The sequence below is a fragment of the Scyliorhinus torazame genome, chromosome 7, assembly GCF_047496885.1.
Source record: "Scyliorhinus torazame isolate Kashiwa2021f chromosome 7, sScyTor2.1, whole genome shotgun sequence".
NCBI classification, from domain to species: domain Eukaryota; kingdom Metazoa; phylum Chordata; class Chondrichthyes; order Carcharhiniformes; family Scyliorhinidae; genus Scyliorhinus; species Scyliorhinus torazame.
Window position 1 is genome coordinate 281,639,547 of NC_092713.1, and position 12,828 is coordinate 281,652,374.

Sequence of the window (12,828 nt, forward strand, 5' to 3'; positions counted from 1 at the left end):
TTCACAGCTTACCAACTGCACTGGTTCACAGCTCACCAACTGCACTCGTTCACAGCTTGCAAACTGCACTGGTTCACAGCTCACAAACTGCAATGGTTCACAGCTTACCAACTGCACTGGTTCACTGCTCACCAACTGCACTCGTTCACAGCTTGCAAACTGCACTGGTACACAGCTCACAAACTGCACTGGTTCACAGCTCACAAACTGCACTGGTTCTCAGCGCACAAACTGCACTGGATCACAGCTCGCAAACTGCACTGGTTCACAGCTCACCAACTGCACTGGTTCACAGCTCGCAAACTGCACTGGTTCACAGCTCACCAACTGCACTGGTTCACAGCTCAAAAACTGCACTGGTTCACAGCTCACAAACTGCACTGGTTCACAGCTCGCAAACTGCACTGGCGCACAGCTCGCAAACTGCACTGGCGCACAGCTCGCAAACTGCACTGGTTCACAGCTCACAAACTGCATTGGTTCACAGCGCACAAACTGCACTGGTTCACAGCTCACAAACTGCACTGGTTCACAGCTCACCAACTGCACTGGTTCACAGCTCGCAACCTGCACTGGCTCACAGCTCACAAACTGCACTGTCTCACAGCTCACCAACTGCACTGGTTCACAGCTCGCAACGTGCACTGGCTCACAGCTCGCAAACTGCACTGGCGCACAGCTCACCAACTGCACTGGTTCACAGCTCGCAACCTGCACTGGCTCACAGCTCGCAAACTGCACTGGCGCACAGCTCGCAAACTGCACTGGGTCACAGCTCACCAACTGCCCTGGTTCACAGCTCACAAACTACACTGGTTCACAGCTCACCAACTGCACTGGTTCACAGCTTACCAACTGCACTGGTTCACAGCTCACCAACTGCACTCGTTCACAGCTTGCAAACTGCACTGGTTCACAGCTCACAAACTGCAATGGTTCACAGCTTACCAACTGCACTGGTTCACTGCTCACCAACTGCACTCGTTCACAGCTTGCAAACTGCACTGGTTCACAGCTCCAAACTGCACTGGTTCACAGCTCCAAACTGCACTGGTTCACAGCTCACTAACTGCACTGGTTCACAGCTCACTAACTGCACTCGTTGACAGCTCCAAACTGCACTGGTTCACAGCTCCAAACTGCACTGGTTCACAGCTCCAAACTGCACTGGTTCACAGCTCACTAACTGCACTGGTTCACAGCTCACTAACTGCACTCGTTGACAGCTCCAAACTGCACTGGTTCACAGCTCCAAACTGCACTGGTTCACAGCTCCAAACTGCACTGTCGCACAGCTCGCAACCTGCACTGGCTCACAGCTCGCAAACTGCACTGGCGCACAGCTCACCAACTGCACTGGTTCACAGCTCGCAACCTGCACTGGCTCACAGCTCGCAAACTGCACTGGCGCACAGCTCGCAAACTGCACTGGGTCACAGCTCACCAACTGCCCTGGTTCACAGCTCACAAACTGCAATGGTTCACAGCTCAAAAACTGCACTGGCGCACAGCTCGCAAACTGCACTGGTTCACAGCTCACAAACTGCACTGGTTCTCAGCGCACAAACTGCACTGGATCACAGCTCGCAAACTGCACTGGTTCACAGCTCACCAACTGCACTGGTTCACAGCTCGCAAACTGCACTGGTTCACAGCTCACCAACTGCACTGGTTCACAGCTCAAAAACTGCACTGGTTCACAGCTCACAAACTGCACTGGTTCACAGCTCGCAAACTGCACTGGCGCACAGCTCGCAAACTGCACTGGCGCACAGCTCGCAAACTGCACTGGTTCACAGCTCACAAACTGCATTGGTTCACAGCGCACAAACTGCACTGGTTCACAGCTCACAAACTGCACTGGTTCACAGCTCACCAACTGCACTGGTTCACAGCTCGCAACCTGCACTGACTCACAGCTCACAAACTGCACTGTCTCACAGCTCACCAACTGCACTGGTTCACAGCTCGCAACGTGCACTGGCTCACAGCTCGCAAACTGCACTGGCGCACAGCTCACCAACTGCACTGGTTCACAGCTCGCAACCTGCACTGGCTCACAGCTCGCAAACTGCACTGGCGCACAGCTCGCAAACTGCACTGGGTCACAGCTCACCAACTGCCCTGGTTCACAGCTCACAAACTACACTGGTTCACAGCTCACCAACTGCACTGGTTCACAGCTTGCCAACTGCACTGGTTCACAGCTCACCAACTGCACTCGTTCACAGCTTGCAAACTGCACTGGTTCACAGCTCACAAACTGCAATGGTTCACAGCTTACCAACTGCACTGGTTCACTGCTCACCAACTGCACTCGTTCACAGCTTGCAAACTGCACTGGTTCACAGCTCCAAACTGCACTGGTTCACAGCTCCAAACTGCACTGGTTCACAGCTCACTAACTGCACTGGTTCACAGCTCACTAACTGCACTCGTTGACAGCTCCAAACTGCACTGGTTCACAGCTCCAAACTGCACTGGTTCACAGCTCCAAACTGCACTGGTTCACAGCTCACTAACTGCACTGGTTCACAGCTCACTAACTGCACTCGTTGACAGCTCCAAACTGCACTGGTTCACAGCTCCAAACTGCACTGGTTCACAGCTCCAAACTGCACTGTCGCACAGCTCGTAAATTGCACTGGTTCACAGCTCACCAACTGCACTGGTTCACAGCTCGCAAACTGCACTGGTTCACAGTTCACAAACTGCACCGGTTCACAGCTCACAAACTGCACTGGTTCACAGCTGCAAACTGCACTGTTTCAAAGCTCACCAACTGCACTGGTTCACAGTTCACAAACTGAACTGGGTCACAGCTGACCAACTACACTGGCTCACAGCTCACAAACTGCAGTGTTTCACAGCTCACAAACTACACTGGTTCACAGCTCGTAAACTGCACTGGTTCACAGCTCACAAACTGCACTGGTTAACAGCTCGCAAACTGCACTGGTTCACAGCTTGCAAAGTGCACTGGTTCACAGCTCACCAACTGCACTGGTTCACAGCTCACAAACAGCACTGGGTCACAGCTCACAAACTGCACTGGGTCACAGCTCACCAACTACACTGGGTTACAGCTCCCCAACTGCACTGTTTCACAGCTCACAAACTGCACTGGTTCACAGCTCCAAACTGCACTGGTTCACAGCTCGTAAACTGCACTGGTTCACAGCTCACAAACTGCACTGGTTCACAGCAAGCTAACTGCACTGGTTCACAGCTCGCAAACTGCACTGGCTCACAGCTCGCAAACTGCACTGGTTCACAGCAAGCTAACTGCACTGGTTCACAGCTCGCAAACTGCACCGGCGCACAGCTCGTAAACTGCACTGGTTCACAGCTCACAAACTGCACTGGTTCACAGTTTGCTAACTGCACTGGTTCACAGCTCACAAACTGCACTGGTTCACATCTCACAAGCTGCACTGGTTCACAGCTCACAAACTGCACTGGTTCACAGCTCACAAACTGCACTGGTTCACAGCTCCAAACTGCACTGGTTCACAGCTCACCAACTGCACTGGTTCACAGCTCACCAACTGCACTGGTTCACAGCTCGCAAACTGCACTGGTTCACAGCTCGCAAACTGCACTGGTTCACAGCTCGCCAACTGCACTGATTCACAGCTTGCAAACTGCACTGGTTCACAGCTCGCCAACTGCACTGCTTCACAGCTCACAAACTGCACTGGTTCAGAGCTCGCAAACTGCACTGGTTCGCAGCTTGCAAACTGCACTGGTTCACAGCTCACAAACTGCACTGGTTCACAGCTCGCAAACTGCACTGGTTCGCAGCTCACAAACTGCACTGGTTCACAGCTCAGAAACTGCACTGAGAACATGGATTGGGTGGGCAGTTTGCCTGTCACGAAAGTGTGCAGGTCGGCTTTTCCCAAACCCAGATGAAGATTCAGTTCTCGGCATTAACCTAAATTGCGTGTTCAAGTCTGTAGTAAATCTAAATCCACAAACTTATGAATCAGACCCATGAGCCTAATATCAGCAACGCTAATATTAAATGTAACTAATGACAGTACATGGGAAATACTTGACAGGAATGAAACATTCTCTGACGTGCTGTTTTACACCATATTACTAGGAAGAAGGGATGCTTCTGCACCTGAATGTTGTTTCTCTTCAACTGCAGAATCACGAGAATGCTCTTTCCTTAAAATGCAATGCAGGTAATCTCGGTACGTGCTTAGATTAGCATTAGATGGGGAACTCAAAATTCACATGAATCAACGGCCAAAATCAGTTGGAAATTTCAAATATTCTGGTAGTAACAAATAGAATATTTTGACTCCTGATTCTGTTCAGTAATGTCAGCTTTAGTAAAATGCCAACCCAAATACAACTAGATTATTCCAACAAACCTTCTCTCCCAAGTCAGTGGCCTCGTTGACTTTAGTCAGGGCGCTTTCTACTCGCACCAGACGGCTTGAGAGGCACAGCAGCAAGTTCACCACCTTGCCCAAATCCTCGATGAAGGTCTTGTATTTCTGGATTTCATTCGGTGTGCAGACATCATTGACCCAGGCCTCAATGTCTTCACCTAGCGAGCTATTCATTTTGACATCTTCATTTAAGCTAGCTTTAGCTTCCTGAAGCTTTTGAAGTTTACATTTAATTGTGTTAATTAGTTCCTTCTGAAAATCAAAGCAAAATAATTTTTAGCATGCACATTCTCTTGAAACACACTCACAATTTTATATCTGGGGCAGAAGAGTGGCAAGTGGGGGCCAAGGTGAGTGATGGAACTGTTTGGTTCCTGCAATAGGAAATTGAACTGTGGCTCCCAGTAGTTAAAATGACAGAAAGTTAGAACACATCAGGAACGCAGCAAGAAGCGCATGGCCACCATGTATATGCTGGACCCGTCTGTCTCGCTCGGCTGGCAGGCCAGATTTTAATATACATCTCAGTATGAGGCAATGATATGAGGTGAAGGTATCTTCTGTGTTTTATGTGCCACACAATCACAAACCGATTCAAAGAATAGAGATTTCTGGGGCAGCACAGTGGCGCAGTGATTAGCACTGCTGCCTCAGGGCTCCGAGGTCCCAGGTTCGATCCTGGCTCTGGGTCACTGTCCATGTGGAGTTTGCACATCCTCCCCGTGTTTGCGTGGCTTTCGCCCCCACAACCCAAAGATGTGCGGGGTAGGTGGATTGGCCACGCTAAATTCCCCCTTAATTGGAAAAAATGAATTGGGTGCTCTAAATTTATATTTTAAAAAAAGATTAGAAATTTATAGGGTGGGATTCTTCCTCCCACTGCGGCACACCGTCGGGATGTTCCGTTTCGCCAGCTGGTCAATGGGGTTTCCTATTGTGGGGCAGCCCTACGCCGTCGGGAAATCCCCGGGCTGCCGACAAAACGGAGAACCCGAGGGTGGAGAATTCAGCCCATAATCTTCCTGTTAAAAAGTGTGCAGCACATGTTCAGGGGTGTGCTCACACTGCCCAATATTAAGTTATAGAAATAGAAATATATGGGCACGTAGAAACTGCTAAACAGTAAAAAGACCAAGGTTATCTAGTTTGCCTTCCACCAAACTGGAAGTCATTTGATACAACCAGAGAGCAATGGAGAAACTCATCTCCTGTATAACCAGCCTGCAACTAATAATGGAGAGAATCTGTCCAATTCAATCTTGAGTACTTTGTTCATATTGTGCAAGTTTTCTTTTTTTTTTTTTTTTAAGTGCCACAATGTTGTTCATCAATGTTTGGGCATTTACAAATTTTTACAGTCCACTTATTGCTTAATGAAGGTTAGTAAGTTCAGTGTTTGATTGTTTCTTGTGATAACAATTGCTGGAGATCTGAGAGTTGGTGCTCTGTTGTCATGTAATTTACTTGATTTATCTTGTGAATGACCAGGACTTGAAGACATGCCCACTGTCAACAAACATAGATTAAGGGCTGGATTATTGCAGAGTCAGGTCAACTCTGGAGGAGGACTTTAAAAATGGCAGGAGGTATCCAGATGTGGATGCCTTCATTTCTGGCAGATCGCATTTTGGCCAGTTTTGGAGGTGGGAGTTGGGAGGGGGGAAAGAGTGCAGGGTGTGAATCACACAAATGGGGTACCTGAAATCATTTGAAATTAGTGTTGAGTTCAAACAGAGCCTGTTTGTCCAAGGACCTGCACGATAGCACAGTGGTTAGCACTGTTGCTTCACAGATCCCAGGTTCGATTCCTGGCTTAGGTCACTGTCTGTGCGGAGTCTGCACCTTTTCCCTGTGACTATGTGGGTTTCCTCCAGGTGCTCCGGTTTCCTCCGACAAGTCCCGAAAGACGTGAATTGGACATTCAGAATTCTCTCTCACTGTACCCGAACAGGTGCCGGAGTGTGGCGACAAGGGACCTTTCACAGTAACTTCATTGCAGTGTTAATGTAAGCCTACTTGTGACAATTAAAGGTTATTTTTTAAAAATTAACCACAGTGTAGGAGTCACAAATTTATGGAGGAGACGCAAGCCCTCCTGCAGGGCAGATAAGGGCTTGGATTCGCCGTTCCTTCACACCGGTGGAATGTCCCGATTTAAGCTTTCAGCTTTTATGGCAAAACTCCGGCCCCAAGTGTCTTGACATTTATTAAGGATTGCAAGTCAAATGAATTAGTGCTTTGGTATAATACCAGCATGGCTGAATGATTTTTTAAGTCATCTCTACCTCTTATAGATACGCATGAGAAATCGGTAACGTTTTGAGTCTGAGGTCAAACTTTCAGTTGTTTGGGTAATGCTGGGAAAGTGTACAATGTGGTGTTGTCGCTAACCATGAATATTAGACCTGCTTGTAGCGATGGCAGACATGAACTGCAGTGAGGTAACTTTTCTAAACAGGAAAAATACTCAGGTGGACTCTTTCTTTGGTGTTCTGAAAGCTCTCTGAGCAATGAAAATCCAGTGCTATCTAGAAACAAAATAAACTTGACCTATTGTGCAGAAAATGTACTCGGCAAGTAAAGTTGCAATTGTAAGGAATGGCACTTTTTCAGCCCTATCCCATTGTACGGGTATTACAAAGAGCTTACAGGAATAGAGTGACTCAACCTGGAAAGAGGAGGAGCTGGGGAATAAAGGGATCTTATCAGAAAAGAAACTGCAGGACATGTCATGTGATCAAATGTCACATGGTTTTGCCTCCAGGAATAAACCAAATCAGAGCTGGTAACTCTAAAACACATGTATATACCAATGGCACCTTGTGGTCTAAATTAGAAATGGTGTCTTCATGTATGATTTTCCATATAGTTTGAAGGCAGGCAGAGAAACACTTAGTAGAACAAGGTCAGGCAGGGATTGTTAAGCTGTTTCAGTTTGGAAGTGGCCAGTGATCACATGAAAGTCACAAAGAAAATTTTGGCCCAATCAATCCCACTCTCTCCTTGAAAAATGGGAAAATAATAAACCACACGTCCTATTTCTTTCACGGGCGAACTTACTTGTTTTTCTTTCTAGGTAAATCAACTTCCAAACCAAACTTCCTAAATTGTTGGTTTTGCAGCTCTGGGGCTTGGATGTGTTGAGGACTCCTGTGTTCAAAACCGAACAACTCCCTTCCAATGTCTGTTAATTCTGACCCCAAGAAGCATGTCTTTGACATTTTCTCATGCAGGGATTCATCAACAGAGCTATCAACCAAGTGGATTACCCACTCACCCAGGAGGATATGTTCCCCGGGCACCTCAGGCCTGAGCCAAGTGAACAAAATTGGCCTCCGACGAAGGTGGCAATACTAGTTAGCCCTCAGGATGAGACAACTAATTATCCCCCGGTCATCCCAGCTAATGGGTCTGGAGAATGCAATAAATAAATCTTTGTTGTATGAATTTGAAATGAATTCTAAGTTGTGACTGTCCCCATATTGGGCCATCTGGTTTTAATACCCAATTCCCAAACTTGTGATATTCCTTATAATTTACGTTTGAAAATACAACACTAGAAGTACAACTTAATCCCAAAACGTTTTGCAAGAAAAAAAAATCAAAAAACACTAAATGTGATAATACCAAATCCCTGCAATTTAGTTCCAACGTAAGGATGCCCTCTGTGCAACAAAAATAAAAGTTTATTTAGAAAGAATACATTTACGATTTTGTTGCACAGAAGAAATCTTTTCTCATTACTTGTAACACATTAGAATGTGCCAGGTTATCTTCCATTAGTAGGTGACGAACCAAGGAACAGGCCCATGGAAGATGATCACCTGCCTAAGGGCATTAGGACACTGTGAAAATTTGTCTTAAGCACAGAGGTGGTGAACACAAAATAGCATGTCACGTTGCAGATGGCAATAGTGAAAGTACATTGTATCGAGTGTATAAGATACTGGAATGCAGTTATCCCCAAAGTTGGTGTTATAACCTGCCTACTTACCATTGGCTGGGGACTAATGACTATCCCACAATCCTGTGGGAGTATGAGCTTCCCCAATGAGGGGGGGGGGGGGGGGGGGGGGGGGCGGAGAAACCACTAGTAAACTCCTAGTATAAATAAAGCTGGCCAGTTCAGGAACCAGCAGGAAGGAGTATGTAGCAAGGGAAGTTGCTGCTACTGTTATGTATATATGTTATAGTAAATAAATGTTATTACTTTGTATCCTTAAAACTCGTGCTGGATTCTTCGTGGCCCTTACAAATGTTGGCTTCAGAGGAACAGAGCTGGAACTGGGGTCTCATCATTAAACACTCACCTTCTTTTCTGAGGCACCACTTGGGGACTCCATTTTACATTTGGCCTTCTCTTTTTCCTGATTAATTTTGATGGGTAATTCAGATTGAGAATCTCCTTTTGGAGAAGATGAGAATTGAGTATCTTGCTTGTCTCTGATAAAAAGAATTGGATAAGAGAGCAGGGGTTATGCTTCCAATGAACTGCATTAACACTACAGAACATCAGGCATCAACATGACCTCTGTGATTCCACTTACTCTTTTTTTTAAATATATTTTTATTCTCCTTTTTCACATTTTCATCCACATTTACACCACCAACAAACCATCAACTGTAACAAATACAATGTCAACCCCCTGGCCAACAATCCCTTCTGCCCACCAACCCCCAAACAACCCTCAACATTTTAAATACAAGCATCAAAGAAAAGGAATCAGGAATCCCCCATCCCCCATACATAGTCATCAACAAAATACACAGTCTAACCCCCCCTCCCAACCTCCCCCCCCCCGCCCAATGTCCGATGTCATCCAATTCTTGAAACTGCATAATAAACAAAGCCCATGAATTGTAGAACACTTCCATCCTTCCCTTCAACTCAAACTTCTGCTTCTCATGTATTAAAAACTGCAACAGATCCCCCCCCCCCGCCACGCCAGGGCACAGGGTGGAGAAACTAACCTCCACCCCAACAGGATCTGCCTTCGGGCGAACAGCGAGGTGATGACTAAAACATCTGCTTCCGCACCCGCTTCCAACCCTGGCCAATCCGATACCCCAAATATGGCCTCCAGAGGACCCGGCTCAAGGAGGCCATTCGGCCCATCGAGTCTGCTCTGACCCACTTAAGCCCTTATTTCCACCCTATCCCCATAACCCAATAACCCTTCTAACCTTTTTGGACACTAAGGGCAATTTAGCATGACCAATCCACCTAACTTGCACGTCTTTGGACTGTGGGAGGAAACCGGAGCACCTGGAGGAAACCCACGCAGACACAGGGAGAACGTGCCGACTCCGCACAGACATTAACCCAGTGGGGAATTGAACCTGGGACCCTGGCGCTGTGAAGCCACAGTGCTATCCACTTGTGCTACCGTGCTGCCTTCCAGTTTTGGACAGGACCACTGAACACCTCCCTCCAACACCCCTCCAGCTGATTCCCCTTACTCTTACTGTAATAAAAGCAAATTACTGCGGATGCTGAAATTTGAAACCAAAGATTTTCTCTTTGGTACTCTTACTGTAATTCTACCAATACCAAACTATCATTGTAAAACACATCATTTGGAAAATAAGAGACTGGTTGATGTAGTGAACTAATATTGTAATATTGTTACAACTCTCTGGATGTGGGTTGAAATCCTGCTCAAACATATATCTGTCTTGGTGGCCACCAGAGTCTTAGATTAAATAAGTTTGGAGGGAGACCCAAACGAGCGTATAATAGGTGTGTACGAGTCCAGAGCACAAAGCAGTTGGTGAGAATTCTCAATTGAGAAATTCTTTGCCTCACTCCAACGGATGATATCAATAGACCAGGTGGGAATTTATTTTAACATGATCAATAGGAGCAGGAGTTTCGCATATTGCCTTCTCGAGCCTGCACTGCCATTCAACAAGATCATGGCTGATCTTCAATCTCAACTCCATTCTTCTTGGGGAAGGACTTCTGTTCACTCCATTATACCACTATAGGTAATTCCTATACAAGGAACTTTGAGGCAGTTTAATGAGGGAGAAAGGAATAGAAGGATATGTTAAAGGGATTAGCTGAAGTGGAATGGATCATAAACAACGGAGTGGACATGCTGGCCCTAATGGTCTATTTCTCTCTTGTAAAATGTTTGTAAGGTGGGCTACCACCAGAATTGCTGTCACAAAAATGTTGTTCTTACAGGTCAGGAAAGTCGACACTGTTACAGCATGACTTCCGCTAGACTGGTGGAAGAGATGGCAAGGGTAATCAAGAGGACAGGGGGCGAGTGTCCGTGCCACCCTTAATTTCACATTGTAGTTGGACAGATTGGAGTGGGAAAGGAATGGTTCAGTCCGATTTTAACATGCCTCGTTATTACCAGGCAGCGGGGAAGTTAAAATAGAGCCCTAGCTGCTGGATGCACCTCCATGATCCCATTTGAGATTGTAAAGGATTCTGGTGGAAATGGGGCAAAAATCGGATGAGCAGGCCTGCTGTTGCCTCAGCACCTTGACCTCCATTTTCCTGCAAGCTGCCTTGATGAGTGCAAGATGAAAAGCTTTGATAGCATGTCTCTTTTTTTTCAATAATACTCCCATATTAGTTCATGCCACAAATGTAGTGCTGTCATCATTAATAAATGGAACTCCTCCTTAAGCAGTATTTTTGATTAACCGGTACCTTCTATTGTCTGATAATAAAGATTTTACTGCATTTAAATAGTAATTAGGATGAAAAAGGTAGATCCAGACCACCACTTCAGCTCCAGCATAATAGGACAAAGAGCCCAAGAGCAAGCCAGGAAAAGGTAAAATTAAGCCTAATCGTAGTGGATGATATTAGATGGATCAAGTGGCCTTGATCCCAGTCCCAGAAGGAAAACTATAATGGATCTTGTGGAAGAATTATATTCATCCTGAGAGTAGCATGAAAAAACCCAACCATTATTAATTTAAGATAAATGTGTCAGCCAGTGGTGTTCAGCAGCATGTTCTTGCCACTCGCTACAGTCCTTTCCTCGGCTGTGTGAGAGACTGTGTGATACAATTAAACATATCAATGTCACATCTGCCTCTCCATTTACAGTGGAGCAAATTAAAGGAATGCAGGGACTTGCTGATGGATCCAAAAATCTATGGTATCTGACAGTTTTATATGAAGTACTAAATGCAAAATAAATTGAAACCCTAGTTATTGCTCCTTGTTGTGCTCCATTTTGTGAGCAGGTTTTGTTATATCTTTCCACAATAAAAGTGCCATATGAACAGGCCTGGGTTGTTGCCTCAGCACCTTGACCTCCATTTTCTTGCAAGCTGCCTTGATGAGTGCAAGATGAAAAGCTTTGATAGCATGTCTCTTTTTTTTTCAATAATACTTCCATATTAGTTCAAGCCACAAATGTAGTGTTGGGTGGGGTTACTGGGTCATGGGGATAGGGTGGAGGTGTTGACCTTGGGTAGGGTGCTCTTTCCAGGAGCCGGTGCAGACTCGATGGGCCGAATGACCTCCTTCTGCACTGTAAATTCTATGATATCTAGTGTGGACCCCGGTCTCTTCTCAACCTCACCACTGGGTCAGTCTGTTGCACCAGATGGCACAGAGCTCGGGCACAAAGATACTGGTTGGAATTCTCCGACCGTTCGGATTCTCTTTTCCCGCCGGCAGTACACCTCCATGCGCGGGTTTCCTGCTGGCATGGGGTGACTTCAATGGGAAATCCCATTGACAAGTGGAGAACCCCGTCACCAGCGAATGGCGTGCTGCCGAGGAATGCGTGGCTGGGGGACTGGACAATCCCGCCCACTATCTTTTCCAATTGTTCTCAGTACACATTTCATTGTCGCTGTCAGGTAGGTACATGGGAAAAGTGATAGCGAGTGAGATTTTCGGTATGGCTTGGGTTGCGGATGACCCTGAACGCTAACCAATAATCACTTTATATTTGAACAGTTTCAATAACATTTATAACACTGGAGAAAGAAGAGACTGCTGCCAGTGTCAGAGCAGAATACTTCTGCCCAGAGTTTATCCATTTGCATATCACAGAAAGAGATAGACTTTTGCTATTAAATGTTAATTGACATCCCAACTAGTGTTTCCCAGCCACTCTTTCCCTGATCCCATTTAGTAATGCATCAATTCATATCCCAATGTACCACTAAACTCGGGGTCTAGTTACCCTCCAACCCTGCCCAAATCTTGAACTCACCTACCGGTGGCACCTGACAAGTGACCCGCACAAAGGAAGTGAAGAAATTGGATGGGAAACTATTCTAGTTCATTCTTGCATAGTTCAAAACAACATTGGTGGAGGCTAAAGAATAGAATTAATAACTAAAATCACTATTCTGACTACATCAAGCATGATGACAAGTGTTCCAAAATCATTATCAACATATTTTAAGACCTTAAAAGCATCACTTTGCTCACTCA

General features: G+C 46.1%; 1 protein-coding gene across 4 annotated transcripts in view; it reads right to left on the bottom strand.

Moving 5' to 3' along the window:
* The window catches only part of LOC140427072 (protein Shroom1-like), a 145,575-nt gene that overhangs the window by 37,485 nt on the left and 95,262 nt on the right, over positions 1-12,828 (bottom strand). For all 4 annotated transcript variants that reach the window (XM_072512550.1, XM_072512548.1, XM_072512549.1 and 1 more), the window contains exons 6-7: positions 8,717-8,849; positions 4,386-4,658 (exon numbers count right to left, since the gene is read on the bottom strand). In XM_072512550.1, coding sequence (XP_072368651.1) covers positions 4,386-4,658; positions 8,717-8,849 — 406 coding nt within the window. The remainder of the gene's footprint in view (positions 1-4,385; positions 4,659-8,716; positions 8,850-12,828) is intronic.